General features: G+C 42.3%; 1 protein-coding gene across 1 annotated transcript in view; it reads right to left on the bottom strand.

Annotated features, from left to right (window-relative positions):
• Window positions 1-22822, bottom strand: part of eif2ak3 (eukaryotic translation initiation factor 2-alpha kinase 3) — a 71523-nt gene that overhangs the window by 24783 nt on the left and 23918 nt on the right. Inside the window, exons 2-7 of the mRNA XM_088354477.1 lie at window positions 20286-20415; window positions 4739-4933; window positions 4073-4203; window positions 1015-1276; window positions 304-469; window positions 100-225 (exon numbers count right to left, since the gene is read on the bottom strand). Coding sequence (XP_088210603.1) covers window positions 100-225; window positions 304-469; window positions 1015-1276; window positions 4073-4203; window positions 4739-4933; window positions 20286-20415 — 1010 coding nt within the window. The remainder of the gene's footprint in view (window positions 1-99; window positions 226-303; window positions 470-1014; window positions 1277-4072; window positions 4204-4738; window positions 4934-20285; window positions 20416-22822) is intronic.

Here is a 22822-nt window from a genome sequence, read left to right as displayed (position 1 = left end):
CTTGAAAAATATCAGTCATTCCCAGATTCATTTTGCAGGAGGATAAGATCCTGCTCCTTGTGTGCTATCAATCAGGCTTAGTTTGCACGCTCAACTCACGGATGAGAGGCTTCCATTTAACCGTAGGGACGGGAAGGATGTCCTTCTCGGACCCGATGGCTTTGGACGGGAACTTCTCGGTGATCCTCACTGAGGACTGGAGGTAGAGTTGTCCCTGGAACATCCCTTTAAACAAGTTTTGGGGAGGGGGATTGTAAAACCGGGAATTCTTCGGTGATACCGTGTACACAGGTGAGGACTTACCAAGGTAAACGCTGGATGCCGAAGCGTCTTTGGGCGTGTCCGGATTGTCGTCCTCGTCCTCTTCGTCTGTTTCCGACTGGTTGCTGTAGGCCGTGTCGTCAAAGAGGCTGATGGGGGTGACTTTGCCTCCGCCCACCAGCCAGGCAGAAGCGATTGGAGTGCAAAACTGGGACGAGAAGAGTCCAGTGTTAAAAAAGACAGGAGGCCTAAAAACGAACAGTTTTATATCCCGATTGACTAGACCACAGGTGTCAAACAGGCAGCCCTGACAACACTCAGAGAAGTGCAAGAGAAAAACAGGCTGCGGGTTGAAATATGTCCACTGGATGTTGCCAAAGACACTGCACATGTATGTATTTTTTTTTCTCTCTCTCTCTCTACCTCTTTCTCTATGTCTTAACCACCCCTTTTCTCCCACTCTGTCTCGTTCAGTCTCCGTGTCTCTCTGTTTCTCTCTCTCTCTCTCTTTCTCTATTTCTTAACCACCCCTTTTCTCCCACTCTGTCTCTTTCAGTCTGTTTATCTCTCTCGCTCTCTCTCCCCTAGCTCTCTCTCTCTCTTCCTTTTGTTCTCTCCCTCTCTCTCTCCTTCTCTCTCTCTCCCCTTTCTCCCTTTTCACCTATTTCTCTTTGGATTTCTTTTTCTCTCGCTTTCTTTCTTTCCCTCTCTCTCACTATTTCTCTTTGTATCAGCATTTGTCTGTCCCCTCACCTGATGTTCCCAGACCAGCTGTCCATCAGGTTCAGTGCTGAAGGCCATCACCTTCCAATCTGGGACGGACACTTTGATGATAAGGTCCAGATTGTGGTTCATCGCGTTGTCCGTCTGCTCTTTGGACTCCTCCGTGATAATTCTCTGACGAGTTCCTCGCCACCAGGAATCGCCGTTGGCCACCTCGCCCTCCAGGAAGTTGATGGCCGACCGGGCCTCGGGGAGGAATTTCAGCTCAAAGTTTCCCACGCTGAAGTTCCATCTAAAGACAAAAAATATAACGTATATTCACCATGTACCATCATGAAATCCGATAAATAAGTTTAAAACATCAGGGACATTCTCAATTACAGATCATTACGCAAACGTCTCAATTCTTTAGCTTTCATACAAGTTCAGCAACTTCAAACACCATCATCCGATCCTGGTGATCTCAGATAACTGAGACTATGCTGAAGGATTTTATATATTTGACTATAAAGGACTTTATATGATTGAATACAAGTTACATTTACTGAGTTTAATGCTGTAGTTATTTACTGACTGTGCCTTTATTCAATGAGCAGTGAAAGTTCAGGGCAGGAATGAGTGGTGGAAGATGTTGTTTACAGAACGGGACGTACTGCTGATAAGATAATCAGCACATCCAGACGGAGGACGGCAGGCGTTGTTTTGAGAACAAGGCCCTGATGACGTAGAAACGCTCGGTGTTGTTTTGAGTACCCCAGACATCGGGACGCTCTTCTACGAGATGGTGAAGCCCGGGGGGCTTCCTTGGCACGCCCATGGGAGGAGTCGGCGCCCCATTGTGCGGGGGAGAAGATGGCCAAAAAGAAGAGAGCTAAAGGACTTAAGAAGAGGGCTTCCCAGAGACTCCAACGACACTGATTCGGCCGTTTTTGATGGAGTAAACTTTGTTAAATTGTTAATGAGATTAAATCTGCCCCCCGTGTGGAAATGCAAATGTCTGCTTTCTTGTTCATCATTCCCAACAACGCCCAAAGAGGCAGCTGATCGATAGTTCGTCCTCTTTTTTTCTCCTCCTTGCCTCATTGCAATTTGACCAATTAAGTTCAGCACGTGTGACGTACGTTGTGACCATACGCAGCACGAGACCAAATCAACAAGTAAGCGGAAGGTTTCATATTTATGACAGGTTGGTCGTTTTGGTTGTAACATTTCTCAGAATTCACTGTGTGAATATAACTTGTTTTTATATTCCTAAATATAAAAACAATCTTTCACCCGCACACACACATGAAGTAACGTTTCAATAATCAGTCTGATTGCATCTTTTGTACGTTTATCAGTTTTGTACTCTTTTATTTTGAAGTCGCATTTCTGGTGTATTTATCTGTTTCCTGTGTGAAAGAAGTTAACTAGACACACGGGGGGCGGGCAGTGTGGCCGGAGACTCGGGGCAGAGTGGCCGGAGCCCTGGCCGGGGCGAGAGGTGATGGGCCACCGGACAGAGCTAATAAATTTATTTACCTTAATGCTTGTTTTTATTTGTTTAATTCTGCCAACATAGAGTTTATATAAGTTTTAACTTTATCAATTTAACACCATGTTTACTGGTTCTTGGGAATGAGCGTTTTTTTTTCTGTACGAGGGAATCTCCCCAAATTGACTAACATTATAGCGGGAAACTTTCTTTTTGTGCTTGTAACTTCCAGCGGTCGAAAACACCCATAATATCCGGCGCCTTCCCCTCACTTTTTTTTTCTTTCATTAATTCTCAGTGTTAATAAATTATTTGTGCCATTTTAATCGGCCTGCTTCATTGAATCCATTTTCCTGGGATTAGTAATTCATATCAGAACTCAAAGAACTCAAAGTAAACGTAACTTATGTTTTTATCAGGGCAGCGCAGTGGTTAGCGCGTGTGCGGCACAGTTCGAAGGTCTTGGGAACCTCCTGTGTGGGTTCAAATCCAGCTACCGGACTTCCTGTGCGGAGTTTGTATGTTCTCCCCGTGCTTGCGTGGGTTTCCTCCCTCATTCCAAAGATATGCATCTCAGGTGGATTGGCCGGTCCAAATTGTCCCTAGGTGTGTGAATGAGCGAGCGAGTTGTCTGTCCCTGTGTGCCCTGCGATTGGCTGGCAACCAATTCAGGGTGTCACCTGCCCACTGCCCGATGATTGCTGGGAAGGGCTCCAGCACCCCCGCCACCCTACTGAAGATAAGCGGTGCAGCTAATGAGATGAGATGTTTTTATCAGTGTAGGACATTCTAGCATCCGTCAGGGCAATAAAATGTTTATGGTGGAGCACAAGCAACAACTAGAGGCAAATTTTACCAATTGAAATAAAGAATAATTCGTTCCAATTCTAACGATTTTCGAAATCAAAGCTAGACAAATCTTTACAAACCCCCCAAAAAACGTATATAATCCAAAACTTTAGGTATAGATGCATATGACGAGTTACGTCTTTATCAAGCCTGCCTGCCATCATATCATCATATCGAGTGCTGTTCTGCTGTTGGTGTGCGTCAATAAAATACAGATAGGCCATTGGCTGAAAACCCTCCCATAATGCCTTTCTTTCTCTGTATCCAATTCAGATTCTCACGTGAAGACTTTGTGAGCGGCCGATAAAATACTGTATCTATTTGCTATGAGTCCCACGGCTTGCGGCAATGCTAAAAACATGAGAACAATGAAATCGAAGCTTGCAATCAACAAGTGATACAAAGCGTACACGTGCATCGTTAACCTTGCAAAATATCGGAACAATTATTAAAAATAAGCAAGGGATTAAAGCCAGAAAATCCTCTACGAGTATTTCGATCCTCACGAGGGGAAGTTTAAAAATCAGTTTTCAGTTAAATCGACCATCCGTGTGTGTGTCCCCGCATCCACCAGGTAACTCTACTCTACCAGCTCAAAGTCACTTCACACAAAAAGTAAATCAAATCCGATTTTTGTTTTTAGTACGCGTGTCGAGTACTGAGTATATACCATTTTGTGTCGTATCTCAAGGGGCCCACTGTACCTGATTCCATGTTTTAATCGCATATGTAATTCAGACGGATAATATTATCAACATCACGCACTTTTCCATCCCGGATCGAGGCCTGATGGCTCGAACGGTCTTCTGGGTCCTCTGAAGAAGGAGCACGTCTTCGCCGTCCGTTTCTTCGGCCCCCCAGCGACTGCAGCCCACCGCCGAACAGATGTAGCGCAGCTAGAGAGCGGTCGACAAAGAAGTAATCGTTAGAAACCTGAAAAAGAGATATACGTTTCCTATTCATTTGGGAGGTCAAATTTAAGCACCTTCAAGGCCAATTTTATTTTATTTTTCTAACACCTTCAAAAAAAAAACCTAGCACCGATTAAAATAACATTTTTTGGTTGACTTTGGCGACTAAAATTAGGTCGCTATCTAGCCGCTAGCACATACTTTGTGATATTTTAGGCCGTTTCTACCGTGATTTACTGTCACGACCAGGACGGAATCAGGACCCAAATACGTAGCGTTGACCACAAGTTAAAGGGCAGCCCGTAGCGGGAGATAGTGGTGTCAAGAACGGAAAAACCTGTTTAATGGGTAGTCTATCAAGAGTCAGAATCCCATGCGGCGATTGGCAACAATTCCAAGCATTCTCAAGCACTATTGCCCGAAATTCAAGCATTTTCCTGACCTTGAAAACACACGATTGAAATCCCAGCTTTTCCAAGGATTTCAGGCACCCGTACGAACCTCGAATACGATTCCTTACCTTTCCGCTGTATGCGCCCAAGCCGTAGGTGGTAATGGATTTCCCGCCGACCAGGACGGTGTCGTCCCCGATGCGGTACGAGGACTCCAGCAAGGACTCCACGCTGAAGGGAACGGCCTCCATGCTCTCGCGATCTCGGTTCCACTGGAAGAGGGCGCCGTCTAGAGACGGGATCACCATCTTGCTGCCAAACACCTGAAAGGGACACCGGCCGCGGAAATGAAATCACTTGAATTTTTCATTCCATTTCTGGTTAAAATTTAAAGTTGATTTCATATATCTTTGCTTCTTTTCTTATTTCATTGTTCATTTATTGGAATTATTATTGTAATTCATTTTTTTAAATAAGTTTATCTTATTTAATTGATAACGTTGGCAAGAGTTGATTTTATCCAAGGATGTGCCATAGGGTTAGGTCCCCAGTTCGAGACGGAAACTTGTGTTGGAGAGGGATGGGCGCTTCGGAGTTGTACTTGCCCAAGACACACCACAGGAAATGGTGCCCCTATCACTCGTGTGTTGAAGGGATCGAGAGACATAGAGAGAGAGAGAGAGAAGGAGAGAGGGAAATGGAGAAGGAGAGAGAGATGGGAGAGAGAAAGAGAGAAAAGGAGAAGGAGCGATAGAGAGAGAGAGAGAGAGAGAGAAAGAAAGAGAGAGAAGAAGGAGAGAGAGAGAGGGAGAGAGAAGGATAGAGAGAAAGAGAGAGAAGGAGAAGGAGAGAGTGATAAGGAGAAGGAGAGCGAGAGGGAGAGAGAAGGAGGAGGAGGAGGGAGAGATGGGGAGAGAGAAAAAGAAAAGGAGAGATATAGAGAGAGAGTGAGAGAGAGATAAAGAGAGAGAGAGAGAAGGAGAGAGGGAAAAGGAGAGAGAGATGGGGAGAGATAAAGAGAGACAGATAGCGAGAGAGAGAGAGAGAGAGAGAGAGAGGGAGAGAGAGAGAGAATGAGAGAGAAAAGGAGAGAGAGATGGGGAGAGAGAGATGGGGAGAGAAAAAGAGAGACAGATAGAGAGAGAGAGAGAGAGAGAGAGAGAACGTGAGAGAGAGAAAGAGAAGGAGAAGGAGAGAGAAAAGGAGAATGAAAAAGAGAGAAAAGGAGGAGAGAGAGAGAGAGAGAGAGAGAGAAGGAGAAGGAGAGAGGGAAAAGGAGAAGGAGAGAGATGGGGAGAGAGAAAGAGAGAGAGATGGGGAGAGAGAGAGAGAGAGAAAGAGAGAAAGAGAAAGAGAGAAAGAAAGAAGGAGAGAGAAAAAAGGATGAGGAGAGAGATGGGGAGAGAGAGAAAAGGAGAAGGGGAGAGAGAGAGAGAGAGAGAGAGAGAAAGTTATTAACATATTTAATTTAAAACACAATCAACATTTTTATCTTTTTAAATGTTTATAATGATATCGAAATATCTGATTTTTTTTATTTATTCTTATTTTATCATAATATGAGTAAGTACCTTTTTGATTTTGTTCAAAAAAATTAAGAATTAAAAAATATTTTCGTATTATATTTTTAAAAAGTTTATCATTTTACTGGATTGTAACTGGACTGATTAATCTTCATTTTATAATTTTAGAGAAAATTGAATTCAAAAAAATAAAAAAGCTTCCGTTATGGCCGCTGTAAAGTAGCATACTGTTAGCATTAGCGTCGGGAGCTAACACGAAAGCAGGAAGTTCCAAGTTGGTGTTGTTGATTTTCTCCTATAGTGATTAAGCCTCTGCTTTGTCTCTGATTCAGCACGCTAGCATCATGTTGTTAACAGAGCTAAGTTTGCGCTAACATAGCTATCCCCAATGTAAAGTTGCCACTCAACCGTACACGCTAGCATCATGTTGTTAACAGAGCTAACTTTGCGCTAACATAGCTATCCCCTATGTAAAGTCGCCACTCAACGATACACTCTAGCATCACGTTGTTAGCAGAGCTAACTTTGAGCTCAATTCGCTATCCCCTATGTAAAGTCGCCACTCAACCGTACACGCTAGCATCACGTTGTTAGCAGAGCTAACTTTGCGCTAACATAGCTATCCCCTATGTAAAGTCGCCACTCAACAATACACTCTAGCATCACGTTGTTAGCGGAGCTAACTTTGTGCTCACATAGCTATACCCTATGTAAAGTTGCCACTCAACCGTACACGCTAGCATCACGTTGTTAGCAGAGCTAACTTTGCGCTAACATGGCTAACACCTATGTAAAGTCGCCACTCAACGATACACTCTAGCATCACGTTGTTAGCAGAGCTAACTTTGTGCTCACATAGCTATACCCTATGTAAAGTTGCCACTCAACCGTACACGCTAGCATCACGTTGTTAGCAGAGCTAACTTTGCGCTAACATAGCTATCCCCTATGTAAAGTCGCCACTCAACAATACACTCTAGCATCACGTTGTTAGCGGAGCTAACTTTGTGCTCACATAGCTATACCCTATGTAAAGTTGCCACTCAACCGTACACGCTAGCATCACGTTGTTAGCAGAGCTAACTTTGCGCTAACATGGCTAACACCTATGTAAAGTCGCCACTCAACGATACACTCTAGCATCACGTTGTTAGCGGAGCTAACTTTGTGCTCACATAGCTATACCCTATGTAAAGTTGCCCCTCAACCGTACACGCTAGCATCACGTTGTTAGCAGAGCTAACTTTGCGCTAACATAGCTATCCCCAATGTAAAGTCGCCACTCAACGTTTCTAGCTATTTTTGAAAATGTATTCCTCTGACCTTTTGTTTTCATCTAACTATAATTTTGTTATATTCTTTATCCTCTGGCAAGAGTGGATGTTATCCGAGTGTGTTAAGCTACAAAGAATGACATCATCGCTAACAAACTGACCCAAATCCTGGCGGATAAACAGCTTATAAAGGATTGTACCTACAGGACTAATTCAGTCACACGATCTCACTGTTCAAATTTGTTATAAAATGTATTTTTAAGACAAGCTAGCATAAAAAAATCAATAAAAACAATACATTTCTTTGTCAGTGGCCCAATTTTGCTAACAGTGAGCTACAGAAAGAGATTGATGGTGTATTGAAAAGCGCCAGACGACTGATTTAGCGGCAGGCTGGCAGAGTTGATGTCATCGCTGCGAGATGAGGAGATTTAGAGCGCTAATAAATCGTGTCTTAACAATGCAAAACGGTTAGCTTGCGCGTGAGTCATCTAGCCACCATTGCTTTGCTCAAACCGGATCTCTTTTAATCGATTGATAGGGTCTGTCGGACTGAGAAAGAAAATGGTCTCAATAAGGGCTCGGATACAAATCGATTGATAAAATTTGATCATTTTGATCAGGCATGTCCAATGGCCGGCCCGGGGGCCAGTTACACCCCTCGATCACATGTTTTAAGGCCCGCGGCCTCGATCATAAAAGAAATGATATGTGGCCCGCCGGTAATGTTAGCTGCAGTGTGAAATCAAATTGGACAAAATAAAAATCGGCAGTTTCACCAGATGATGGCCGCCATGCCCACCCCATTTCCAACATGGCGACCGCCGCTTCCAGGACGAGTAGTATATTTTCCATGAAATCCAAAACCACTGCGTCTGCCCGAATTGCCAAAATACTGGTTCAAATATAATATCGAAAGGCAATCCCAGATGAAACAAAAAGCTAAATTTTAACGAACGCTGTGAAAAGGTGAAGCAACCGGAAGCTGTTTTAACGACACGGCACGGCTTTTTCACGAGAATCAAATGAAAATGCGACAAAGTCGGGCTACGAGGTCCCGACTCTAAAAAACGTTTTTATAAAACAGTTTTTACATTATCTAAATATTTGTTTTTTATTGAACAACGCATCGTTACGAACAAAATTGACACAAAAACTTTAACTTTATAGTATTTGTTTCATCGTGAAACAAAGTTATCCATTTTCAAGGGAACGGACAGAAATACAGAGAAAAACAATCAGAAAATAAGTTTAAAATAAATCAAGTAAAAAAAAAAACATTAATAATGACATGTTTAACTCTACAAGGATCAGATTCTTAAGCCTATTATGTATATCATTTTCATATTGAGAATGTTAATTATATAATAATAATAATATTATATGATTTAACCAATAAAAATAAACACAGTCGTCCTATTTTGTTTCAAGTTGAGAAAAATGGAACAACTTTATGGCTGGGCAGGCAACTTTTCAGAGTTGTCTGCCCTGCTGTCCGCTAACTTTTTGGCATGAGTTTCAGACACTGGTAGAAATACTTATTAGTTGCAGCTCTATATCAGAAATATATAAACACTAATTTCCTTGGTCCAAGAAACCTCTTAAGAATGATCGGTTCATTATTTTGTGTTTAGATGTCAAAGGCTCAGATTGAATTGCCTTTTGATCATTCCCAGGGGCATGCATGAAAAAAATGGAAATTGGAACAAGTAAGGAAATGGTAGTATGTGCTAAAAATATGCCCAAACGGAAGACAAATGACTTGCCAGCCGGTGCTCCCGGACGCTCGTCCATCACCTTGCCCTATTCTTTAATTTTGTCTTACGCGATGACATCATCCCTGGTCCAAAACCATTACCTCACTCTCCTGATCACACTCTCCGGCGTGACTCACTCTGATCGGATTGACAACCCCCCCTCGACCTTCCCACCCGCACACGACAAGTGAAGCGAAAACAAACACACACGAACCTTTATTTTCTGCAGACAAAGCGGTTTTGTGTTTGCCGATCTCAAAAAGAGCAGTTTAGGAAAAAGAGAAGGAGAAAACGGGGGTGCACCGCGGGGGGGACGCAGCAGGTGACTGGCTGTTTCTTCTGACGGCGCGTCGGGGGGCCAGCCAATGGCGTGACGGCAAAACCCTCCCCGACGAGACCCTAATCACTGAGCAGACTGTCTGAGCGCAAGCGTGGCATACATTAGAGAGACGCGGTGGTGTAACGGAGTTCGCTGGGGCCGGTGGTGGACAGGCGGATGTCCAAGAAAACAAGAGCACTATTATTGCAAGAACACTGAACGTATGCATGAACGGTACATGAAATTTGCAAGAACCTTTAGCAACCCCCATGTTTCCGGTCATCATGACCATCCTGCGCACGTGCAAGAACGCATATATACATTTTATAACCCCCGAAATTATATTCTATTTTATACAGTTTTATCCACTTATACTGAAAAATAGTTGTCCTAAGTTTGACCTCAGCCTTGAGTGCAACTTCTTAAAAGGGTGTCTAAACCGCCTGTGTTTTGGAATGTGTCTTTTATTTCAGTCTGTGCGGATAAAAATGACTTATCACCTCGTCTGGGGGGTTAGAATATGTGTGTCGTGCCCCATTCTGTCTGGAGGGCGATGACCTATCACCCTTCTCCCAAGCTTCAAAGGACTATTGGGAAATTTGCATCGACGACTGCGGACCAATCAGCCAGAGGCTTGGTCATGGGGCGTGAACATTTCATCGGCATGAATTATAACAGAAGAAGACCCTGAAAACCTGTCGTTTTTCTCCACACGATTGTAATAGGCAAGGAAGAAAGATCCGATTTAGTCAACTCTTTGATTCGGCTAAATATATTAATATGTGGACCATATTCGGCACTCGGCTCAATCATTCCTCGGAATTTAGAACATGCTCCAATTTTAAGGGATTAGACAAGACACAGGAAGTGTCTTCAGAGTCAGATTTCAGTTTACACTTGAAACGAAAGTTTCAGGTTACTAAGTAACTGAACGGGAAAATATTAACTCCAGTTACCAAGAAGTATCAGGATATGAAGCCAAAATTACAGTACGCGCTGCTGTTAGCGGCCCCCAAGAGTTTCTCGCATGTAAACCAGTGGGCTGCGTGTAACCCAGCATGCTCTTCGTGTCACCGTCACGGTTCAGAGACAACGAGGAAGGTTTCCGACAAGATGGCCGGGAGGAGGAAGCAGCTATCATTCAATCAGCCTAAACTAAAGACATTTTAACAAAGTTCCACAGAGTCTCGGAATTTGTGGGAAAGAGTCGCACAGAAAAAGTCGGGCTACCAGGGCAGAACGGCGGCACAGTGGTTAGCGAGTGTGCGGCACAGTTCTGAGGTCATGAGATCAAACCTCCTGTGAGTTTGCATGTTCTCCCTGTGCTTGAGAGTGAGTTGTCTCCGTGTGCCCTGCGACTGGCTGGCAACCAGTTCAGTGTGTCCCCTGCCCACTGCCCGATGAGAGCTGGGATGGGCTCCAGCACCCCCACGACCCTACTGAGAATAAGCGGTGCAGATAATGGATGGATGGAAGTTGGGCTATTGCCCATTATGTCTGCCTCGCGCTATCCCTATGGACTGACAAAACCCAGCAACAGCAGACGTCATTGGTTCAGTTTTTTAAGAAACTGCAAGGCAAAAAGGTAATGGAACTATTTATCATTACCCATATTCTTTTTTATATATATATAAATTAAGTGCCTCTCATTTATGTTTGTTGTGTGGTAATCTAATATTATCATGCATTTGTTTCATGTTCAGATAATTTTTTTTTATAATTTATTAAAAAAAAAAAACATCTTGATGTATATTTGCAGGGCTTGGAACGGATTAGCACATTTACTTTTAAAATACTCTACTTACAAAGCTACTCCCAGAATGAATTACATTCGTAAGTAGGGGTACCACCGTATAATATATATTTTTAATAATTTTGTATAGTTTATTTATGATGCCCTTTACACCATCCCCTGATGTAAAATCAACATGTGGGAAAGGAAAAACTCAAAAACCTTTGAAATATTGTACTGTATTGTAATATGTCACACATTTTCCTACTTTAATCCCCATTTCAATTTATTTTGTAATCAATCAGTTCCTTTTTTACATTTCATCAGAAAATGTGCGCTTTTTCGAATGATGTATTTTTAAAAATCCTTCTCGTATCACAATAGGTATTGATACTATGTTCTAAACGTTACTATGGCAACAACCCTTCCACTTTTACACTTGAGTCGAAAATCCATCTTTGAATGACTCCTGTCGAGTTTGTCGTTCTAAATTTAGAAGCTCCAGTCAAGATTCAAAAGGGTCTCTCCTGTTGCTCCTGTGCGGGCTCCTTAGAGGTTCCTGAGTGTTAAACCCCCCCAAGTGAGCTCGCAGGCAAACCTGCTTTAAATCTCGGGGCCAAAGTCACCTTGAATAAAAACTTCTGCTACATGAAAACATACGTCATCCTACGGTATTATTTAAACAATTTATTGAAATATACCTGGCAGAATTCAAGTTTATTGGTTCTCGGTTGTTTTCAACCCAAACACTGTTATATTTTCCAACCATAATCAGGGTTTTTACACTATTTTCATAGCCAAATTCAAGCACTTTTTAAGGACTTACAAACCCAATTTTCCATTTTTTCCCTTACCGTTAGAAGAACACCAGCGCCGATAGAAAAACCGAGAGCCTAAACCTCTTTTCAACCTTATTTTGGAACCCTAAAATGGTTTTAAAACCCTAATTTGCAGCCCAAACCTAATCTAACCCTAACCCAAGTGTAACCCTTGCTCTAAACCTATTTTGGAACTCTAAATTCAGTTTCCAACTCGAACATGGACCTCAAACCCTAGTTCCTAACTCTAAACCTACACCTAACACCAGCGCCAATAAAAAAACAGAGAGCCTAAACCTCTTTTCAACCTTATTTTGGAACCCTGAGACGGGTTTAAGACCCTAATTTGCAGCCCAAACCTAATCTAACCCTAAATCAAGTGTAACCCGTGCTCTAAACCTATTTTGGAACTCTAAATTCAGTTTCCAACTCCAACATGGACCTCAAACCCTAGTTCCCAACTCTAAACCTACACCTAACACCAGCGCCAATAAAAAAAAACGAGAGCCTAAACCTCTTTTCAACCGTATTTTGGAACCCTAAAATGGTTTTAAAACCCTAATTTGCAGCCCAAACCTAATCGAACCCTAACCCAAGTGTAACCCGTGCTCTAAACCTATTTTGGAACTCTAAATTCAGTTTCCAACTCTAACATGGACCTCAAACCCTAGTTCCTAACCCTAAACCTACACCTAACTCTAGCTGTAACCCTAGCCTCAACCCTATTCCAGAACCCTAACTTCCGTTTAATACCTTAATAAGGAGCCTAAAAGATCTCTGTTTCTATCTCTAGCCCTATTCCTTTCTATCTATCCATCTACCTATCATGTCACTCGGTTCAGGGTGACGCAACACACTCTTCTGTTCAACAGCAGGGCCCGACAGCTTTCACTGGTTTACCCCTGCCGCATCATACGGGTCCAAAGATCCCACTATCCTTTTACAACACCTCTCCACTCCTTCCTATCACCAACAAGAGCTCTCGCCTCCACTATATTTAGACCTCTGTCTAGAACCATGAAATACTTTAAAACCCTTCTCAACCACCTAACATAAGAAACATGGAAACAATTTCAAGCATTTACAAGCACTTTAAACCTTGAAAACAAAACATCAAAATTGTAGCATTTTTAAGGATTTCAAGCACCCGTACGAACCGAACCCTGTTGATGCTAACATCTTCAAAGCCCATGTCAAAAAAACAAATAAACTACTCCTAGATTGTCAAATTTGTTTGTTAAATTTCTGAATGTACACAGCTTGTGTGTGTTTTGTACTGCTTTGAAAAGAGAAGGTTTTTAATTAAATATTGCTCAGATGACTAAAAATCATCATCAAGAGGATTAAAGCGCCCGTGAAATCCTGCTTTACATCCTCAGATTATCATTAAAGGACCAGGAGCGTTTTTTGGGGAAATCTTTACAAAATATTTGACAAGATGTGGGCGAGGGAAGATAAAGAACGTATAGGGTACAGGTGTTAAACACGCGGCTCGCGGGCCAGATCAGGCCCGCAGATGGATTGAATCCGGCCCGCGAGACAACACCCAGAGAAGCGCAAGAGAAAAACAAGCTGCAGGTTGAAATATGTTCACTTGATGTTGCCAAAGCCAGGTGCCTCGAACAAAGACACTGTACTTGTATGTATTTTTTTTCTCTCTCTCTACCTCTCTCTCGCTTTCTTTTCCACCCCTTTTCTTTTTCTGTCTCAGTGTCTCTCTTTTTCTCTTCCTTTGTTGCTCTTTGTCTTTTTCCCCTCTCTCTCTCTCTTTCTTCCTTTCAATGCTCTCACTCCATTTGTTCCTTTCACGTGCTCTCTCTCTCTATCTCTCTCTTTCTTTCACATGCTCTCACTCTTGCTCTTTCTCTCTCGCTCTTTCTCTCTCCATTTCTTCCTTTCAATGCTCTCACTCCATTTCTTCCTTTCACATTCTCTCACTCTCTCTCTTGCTCTCTTTCTCTCTCTCTCTCTCTCCCTCCATTTCTTCCTTTCACTCCATTTCTTCCTTTCAATGCTCTCACTCCATTTCTTCCTTTCACATGCTCTCACTCTCTCTCTTGCTCTCTTTCTCTCTCTCTCTCTCCCTCCATTTCTTCCTTTCACTCCATTTCTTCCTTTCAATGCTCTCACTCCATTTCTTCCTTTCACATGCTCTCACTCTCTCTCTTGCTCTCTCTTGCTTTCTCTGTCTCTGTCTCTCTCTCTCTCCATTTCTTCCTTTCACATGCTCTCACTCTCTCTCTTGCTCTCTCTGTCTCTGTCTCTCTCTCTCTCCATTTCTTCCTTTCACATGCTCTCAAACTGGTTGCCAGCCAATCGCAGGGCACACAGGGACAGACAACTCATTCGCTCATTCACACCTAGGGACAATTTGGACCGGCCAATTCACCTGAAATGCATGTCTTTGGAACGTGGGAGGAAACCGGAGTGCCATCTTGAGCAAATTGTCCCCATAAGAAGACACTGAAAACCAATCAATCCGTCCCAAAGCCTCCTAAAAGCATCCAAGTTAACCCTAAATAACTATAAAACACATTCAAATAGTAATAGAACATAACAAATACAGTAATAAGACAAATAATATGATATCAGCTAAATATAATGTAAGTTTATTCTATTTAATCCTTGAAAACACATAAAAAAATGGTTTCGTATTTTCATAGTATTTTTGTACTGTTATAATATTATCATTTTTTGTAGTATAACTGAAGTATTTTTTTTTTAGTATTTCCATAGTAGTGTTTTTGTTACATTAATCTTTGTAGTATTTCACTTGTAATATTTATGTAGTAATATTTTTTTATTGAAGTATTACTTTAATCGTATTTTTGTGTTATTTCTGTAGTATTTTTGTCATAAAATTTGTGTTGTAGTATTTCTGTATTATTCCTGGCATAGTGTTTTGGTAGTAGTATATCTTTAGTAGTATTTTTGTTTTGTATTATAATGGTCGTAGTTTTTTGTAGTATTTCTGTTCAAATCCAGCTACCAGCCTTCCTGTGTGGAGTTTGCATGTTCTCCCCGTGCTTGAGTGTGTTTCCTCCCACATTCCAAAAAACATGCATTATCAGGTTAATTGGCAGGTCCAAATTGTCCCTAAGAGTGAATGAGCGAGCGAATTGTCTGTCCCTGTGTGCCCTGCGACTGGTTGGCAACCAGTTCAGGGTGTCCCCTGCCCACTGCCTGAAGATTGCTGGGATGGGCTCCAGCACCCCCGCGACCCTACTGAAGATAAGTGGTGCAGATAATGGATGGATGGATATTAAGGTGTCAAGCAGACGTTTCATTAGCTGGTTCGTCTTCCCGCCAGGGACCGGGATTTCTCCTTCCAGCGCTGGGTGGAAACGCATCTCTGGAGATGTTATCACGCGACATGCCCCTCGACCGCGCCCCCCGACTCCGCAAAGACGTCGGTTATTACCAGGGTTGGGTAGGGTTACTTTAACTGGATTACTTTCAAGGACTTTTGGATGACTCCAATACCAAATATGCTAATAAAAGACAAAATATGAATCAAATGATAGATAGATAGATAGATATAGATAGATAGATACTTTGATGACTCACAACACGTGGTAAGCTTTCTCTCCTGGCTTTGATCTCCGGCAAAAGTAACATAAAATGCGACAGAAACAAAATGAAAATGAATCCAAACAGCTTGCCAACATCATTTTACCCGTTCCATGTATTCCGTTACTCCCCAAGCCTGCACAAAATGTTGTCATTTTATTTATATTTAGTTTCTTTGGTCTTTTATTACCATATTTGGTATTGGAGTAATCCAAAAGTAATGGAAAGTAATCCAGTTAAAGTAACCCTACCCAAACCTGAAATGACCATAACTCCGCGACCATTAAACCAAATTGGATCAAGTAGTTCTTCAAAACACCCAAAAAGTGGCAGCAACTTCCCGCAATGGTATCTCACAGGCATCCACGTGTGGCAATGGACCAATCACAGGCAAGAAATGACACAGGGCGTAATATGTCATGCATTTTATTTGCATTTTTGTTATTAAAAAAAGGGTTTAGTAATACATAGCTATCAGGGTTGGGTAGGGTTACTTTAACTGGATTACTTTCAATGACTTTTGGATGACTCCAATACCAAATATGCTAATAAAAGACAAAAGAAACTGAATATGAATAAAATGATGACTCACAACACGTGGTAAGCTTTCTCTCCTGGCTTTGATCTCTGGCAAAACTAACATCAAATGCGACAAAAACAAAATGAAAATAAATCCAAACAGCTTGCCAACATCATTTTTGCCGTTCCATGTATTTCGTTACTCCCCAAGCCTGCACAAAATGGAGTCATTTTATTCATAAAGATCAAAGCGGCGCCGCCACCGAGCGGCTGCCTTTCCAGCAGCTCCCCTGATATCTCTCACTTTTTGTGATTTTTTTGTTTTATTGTCTGCTCCTATCTTCGGTGTTTTTTCTTCCCGTTTTGACAACTACACTATGGATTACTTCTATCCTATGGGCATGGGTTTTAGCGCACAAAAATGCGTTTATTCAAGGAATCAACTCCTTGCCTTGAAGAATTCTCGTGCCGGCGTGATGAAGGGGCCTATTGTGGAAGAAGAGCCGGAGCTAGCTAAGCGGCTAGCGGCGTTATAAGTCTTCGGTACCATCCGGAATCATGGTAAATGTGAACTCACTACCAAATAAGACCGACGAGTGCTGGTGGAAAACATCGAAGTGCACAGGGAGCGCAGTTGCTGTGTTTTGCGGAAACGTGGCTCACGTTTAGCACCCCGGACGCTAACGTGTAGCCACCCAGCTACCCGGAGCTATCCGGCTTCAGCGCCGCTATACAGAGACACGGAATCCTGCGGGAATCGGAGAGGAGGCGGACTTGCTAACACGAGGTGGTGTATCCCTGGACACAAAGAAAAGATTTTTATCTGCCGCAGGGATGTCGAACTTTAGGACTAGCGTGTGACGTCATCCACTCTGCTACAAGCACCCCTAGGGCATCATGTTAATCTGTTAATAATCAACAGGGTAGACTGTGAAGTGTGAATTTCCCTACGGGGATGAATAAACTATCTAGACATCTATTTATCAATATAGATATTGAGTTTCTTTTGTCTTTTATTAGCATATTTGGTATTGGAGTAATCCAAAAGTAATTGAAAGTAATCCAGTTCAAGTAACCCTACCCAACCCTGGTAATTACGACGCCGGGTTCACACGAGAAGCGAGCGCCGTCTGGCTGCTGCGGAGTGGGCGGTTTAAGCTGCCGTGTTAGCGCTTGGGTTCCAAAGCGGGGCTGCGTCTCTGTGTGTAAACATCGGCGAGTGACAAAAGCGGATTATCCTGCGGGCCAAAACGCCTCTCCGAGTACAACTGTGAGGGGGGGGCGGTGGAGGGTCTCACTTGGCATTCTCGGCGTGTTTACATGTCAGGGATGTAAGCAACGCCGACGCCGATTCAAAGTGCAGCGAGTTCAGCCCCTGCTTTTAAAAGGAAGGGCGCCCCTAGGGGATGGGGGGAGGAGGTTCCTTGGAGAAAACGAAGCATCCTTGACCTCCAGTTGGAAAAAGAGAACAGCAAGGCCTGTTGTTGTTTTTTCCAATGTTGAAAGCAAACATCTGATGTGCTTCAAAGCTGTTTTGATGAAAACAATAAATCTTTTACAGTGGCTGAAACCATTTCACGTTTTTGATATTTTGTTAGTGTTAACTTGGGTTAATGAAGAATTCAGGATGGTAGTGCCGAAGCAATGTTCCCTGTCATTTTCCTTACGGGTCTGAGCGTTCACACAAAGTCGGTGAGCAACGCTTGAAACAACAGTGAGCAACCGCAATCCCAAGTGTGGCATCTAAGTCATTATCAAACATGTCCAAAACTTGACATCACGTTACATTTTGCTGAGTTTCCGGCAATGCAAAATGATTTTTCTCTTATGAATGAATTGACTCATGTACTACTGCAAAGGTTGTACGGCCTACAAACCTCGTTTGTTCTTACAATCCTTACAAGATATCCATTTCTTTTTATTTCCTGATATATTTTGTCGCATAATATTAACATTTTGGGGGCTTATTGAGTCGGTTGTAAGATACAGAACTGTACTTAATCACATTTTTTACTGGAAGTACAATGCTGGCAACAAGATTGGAAATTATTTGAATGCAACACAAACTTTTTCTTCTTTTTCCTTGTTTTTTTTAAAAATTCCTCTAAAAAAAAAAATCTCATTGTGTTTATTTTTCCCGAGCTGTTACGTTTTTCTTTTTGTTCTCTATTTATTTTTTTCCTATATTTCTTTCTTTTCTTTTTTTCTGGCTTTTTTCTAAAATTTTTCCTTCTTTTTTCTCTTCCTTTTGTTTCTTTTTTTTTCTCAGCTTTTCACTACTTTTTCAGTTTGGTATTTTTTTTCTTTTTTGGTTCTATTCCCCCAGTCATTTTGTGCATAATTTTACATCATATTTGGTCATGTTGGGATGAAAGAAGCAAAAAAACAACCCGAAGAGCCGTTTAGGACCCGAAAGAGCCGGTTCCTTTTAGTGAGCCGAGCCGAAGAAGCCGGTTCCCCGACAAACTCTACTAACTTTAATCAACTTCGTTCTACTTTGACTCGACTTCAAAATACCGCATTTAGGACACAACGTCAGGGGAACCCGTGTATTTTGACCTTCATGCACTCTAACTTTGACTTAATTGGCTTATTAATTAGCAATTTTGAGCCCTGATTTTTGTGCGCTGGCTCGATTTTCTTGTGCGCTGAGAATGTGCGAGCAGTGCGCAATTGCGCACGCGCGCAGCTTAGAGGGAACACTGGTGGCAAGGTGTTGATACAATAGGCTCACGTGACTCTTTTAGCAATACGATACTGTAAGTACTCTTGCGACGGTAAATAACATTTAACAAGTTGAAAGCTTTAGGTACTTAGGTTGTGATGTGGCTGCAGTTGTTGGAATGGAGTGTATTGCACAGAGTCAATCAAGAAAGCAAGGTTTTGGATGCTCTGAGGAGAGTGATGAGTAACAAGAGTATGAGTATGGTTGTTAAGAGGGGACTGTATGAGAGTGTGATTGTGCCGACTGTATTGTATGGTGCAGAGACTTGGAGCCTGAACGCAGATTTGAGAAGGAAATCATATGTTTTTTAGATGATTAGCTCAGGAGGTATAGCGCTCGTCTTGGGATCAAGAGATCGCAGGTTCGAATCCCGGCTCCCAGGTGTTACATGTCAAAGTGTCCTTGGGTAAGACACTGAACCCCTAATGCCCCCAATAAGCAGGTTGGCGCCTTGCATGGCTGCACGGCCGCTATTGGTGTGTGAGTGTGTGTGAATGGGTAAATGTGAAGCACATTGTAAAGCGCTTTGGGAAGCTTTCATTGACTTGAAAAGTGCTATATAAATGCAGATCATTTCATTTCATGAAGTGTTTGAGGGGTATGTTAGGAGTGACAAGATTGGATAGATTGAGAAATGAAATTGTGAGGGACAGAACTGGAGTAGTAGTGGAACTGAGCAAGCGTGTGGATAAGAGAGTACTAGGATGGTTTGGGCACATGGAGAGGATGGATGAGGAGCGAATGTTGAAGAGGATCTACAGAGCAGAAGTCAATGGAAGGAGACCAAGAGGAAGGCCGCAATTGACGTGAATGCATGATGTTAGGGGTGCACTGCAGGAAAGAGGTCAAAATATAGTGGAAGCTAGAGCTCTTGTTGGTGATAAGGATGAGTGGAGAGGTGTTGTAAAAGGATAGTGGGATTTTTGGACGTGTTTAAGGGATGGGCAGGGCACCTGTATGATGCGGCGGGGGTAAACCAGTGAAAGCTGTCGGGCCCTGCTGTTGAACAGAAGAGTGTGTTGTGACATAGCCGCTTTCTTGTGTCCTGTTTCATCTGGAGGGACAAAAGCATGACCGACTTGGGTGCCGAGGTGCTTAACTTGTTTGGGTGTTTTGGCATTTGGGTTGGCCATGGTCCAAAAATGTTTGTGTGTGTTTTTGCTACTTTTTCCCTTTTTATTTTCTTTTATTTTCTTTATTTTTGTATGTGTTGTCTTGCTGTCGGTCACCCCTCTCAAGGGATATGACCAGGGTATAGATTCCTCAATTTTGGTCCATACAGTTGGAAAATGACCAATGTTTTATCTACGATAAAGACAACGTGAACCACTCACAGGCACGAATAGTGCCGATCTTTAATGTTACTCGAAAGAATCTAAACTTAAAACTGCAAAAAGAAAAAAAGAGAATAACGGTTGATATCATGAGTGGTTTGTACCTCAGGTTTGCTGAGACTGGAGGACACCAGGCAACCCGAGCCAACATCCAGGTCCCACTGCTTGCGGCCATGGTTGTGAGGGTCCAGAGCCGAGATGCGCCCATCCAGGGTGCTGATGATCACCAGGGACCTGCGCACAAAGTCCGACCACACGTCTTTGAAACCCAAATTCCTTCGATCAGAACCTTCACCGAAATGAAGGACCTCAGGTTCGATGACCATTCACAAATTTTACCCCTGCGTTAAATTGAGTGGTGCCAGTTTCTCAGACCGATACTGTCATCGATACTGACACCAAATATCAATGGTACATTACATTGCGTTTCCTCAAATACACATAAAAAATCCTATTTGAAACTGATCACTTTATTTCCCAATGTATTTTTCTCTAGATTCAATTTTAGGTTGTTATATGGTCACTAGAACAAAGCAGACAGCTACAATTTCAAGTACTGATACCTTAAAAATGATTTTTTTCCCTGTACTGAGACCAAACACCAATACCAAGGGTACATTAAGTTCCGTCTGACGAAAAAAAAATTATATTGTAATAGCCATTTTGTAAGTAATACCCGAAAACTCCCAAAATATATTCCCGGTGAAACACTTGATTGATTCATTTTTAAAAATCTCGTGGGTCGAGATATTTGTATCAATTTTACATAACATGAACATATTTGTCTGCCATCTTGCTGCTACAGGTCCCCGAAAAAGCAATAACGTCACGAAAGGCTAGGCAAAAAAACTAAGAAAAATGGTGATTTAGGGTCACTTTGAGTATCGCAGTTTCATTTCTTCCCTGTGCTTTTTAGCACTCGTTTTCCGTTGCACGAGACAATACAGCGACATCGAGTGGTCCAAAAGGACACACTGTCCCTTTTATTTTGCAAAACAACTGAACAGGAGCTAGAATCTATACCGGGCCCGGTGCGCCTTATAAATGAAACAACCAATACACAAAGGAATAGTTTGAGGCTGTGCCTTATATTCCAGTGCACTTTATACCCCAGTGCCCCTTATATATCAAATAAATAAGGGATATTTAAAGGGTGTGCCTCATAATCCAGTGCACTTTATAGCCTGGTGCGCCTTATATATGAAACAAACAACACACAAAGGAATAGTTTGAGGCTGTGCCTTATAATCCTGTGCACTTTAAGTCTGGTGCGCCTTGTATATGAAGCAAACAACATGCAAAGGAATATTTTGAGGCAGTGCCTCATAATCCAGTGCACTTTATAGCCTGGTGCGCCTTATATATGAAATAAATAACAGCCAAAGAAATATTGTGAGGCCTTGCCTAAAAATCCAGTGCACTTTATAGCCCGGTGCGCCTTATATATGAAATAAATAACAGACAAAGGAATAGTTTGAGGCTGTGCCTTATATTCCAGTGCACTTTATACCCCAGTGCGCCTTATATATCAAATAAATATGGGATATTTAAAGGGTGTGCCTCATAATCCAGTGCACTTTATAGCCTGGTGCGCCTTATAAATGAAACAAACAACACACAAAGGAATAGTTTGAGGCTGTGCCTTATAATCCTGCGCACTTTATAGTCTGGTGCGCCTTGTATATGAAGCAAACAACATGCAAAGGAATATTTTGAGGCAGTGCCTCATAATCCAGTGCACTTTATAGCCTGGTGCGCCTTATATATGAAATAAATAACAGACAAAGAAATATTGTGAGGCCTTGCCTTAAAATCCAGTGCACTTTATAGCCCGGTGCGCCTTATATATGAAATAAATAACAGAAAAAGGAATATTTTGAGGCTGTGCCTAATAATCCAGAGCACTTTACAGCCCGGTTCGCTTTACATATGAAATAAATAACAGGCAAATGAATATTTTGAGGCTGTGCCTTATAATCCAGTGCACTTCATAGCTTGGTGCGCCTTATATATGAAACAACAAAGGAATAGTTTGAGGCTGTGCCTTGTAATCCAGTGCAATTTATCGTCCGGAAAAAAAACAATTATTTTTTGTTCACAACTCAATTTATGGGATAGATCGTATTTTCTCCTTTACTGCTCTCTACCTGGTAACAGAAGTTTCACGGGAACTGCTTCCCTGTCGGCGGCCAGGACATAGCAACAGTGCAGATGGTAAGCCATCAGTGCGCATTTAAGCGACTTTTTACGGGCCATCTGATAAACACCCTACTCCGGATTCGGGACCCCAGCCGCTCTGCCCTTTGCTAAACCACCGACTGTCAAATTAGCCGCAGGAAGCGACTATCGATCGGCGAAGGCATTGTCGTTAACGTTCCCGGGGACGGGGTCAGCCATCGAATAAGGCATCAATCGGGATAATTAAAGAGTCCGACTGAGTTTTTAGGGAGGAATCTATAAATGATTAGGTTCCATTTCGGTGGGGATGTCTATTATCAAAGGACAAAATAACCCATCAAGATTTTAAGCTCAAACAGAGTCAGGGATTTTGGTTCGCAGTAGACCGATATGTGCAGATACCGATTATTCGTATTAAGAGGATGTCGATAACAGACATTTGGGGGCGATATTTAATCGTTGT

The sequence above is a fragment of the Urocampus carinirostris genome, chromosome 15 (assembly GCF_059441175.1).
Source record: "Urocampus carinirostris isolate Australia breed hairy pipefish chromosome 15, RoL_Ucar_1.0, whole genome shotgun sequence".
Lineage (NCBI taxonomy): Eukaryota > Metazoa > Chordata > Actinopteri > Syngnathiformes > Syngnathidae > Urocampus > Urocampus carinirostris.
This window is presented reverse-complemented; position numbering and strand designations above follow the sequence as displayed.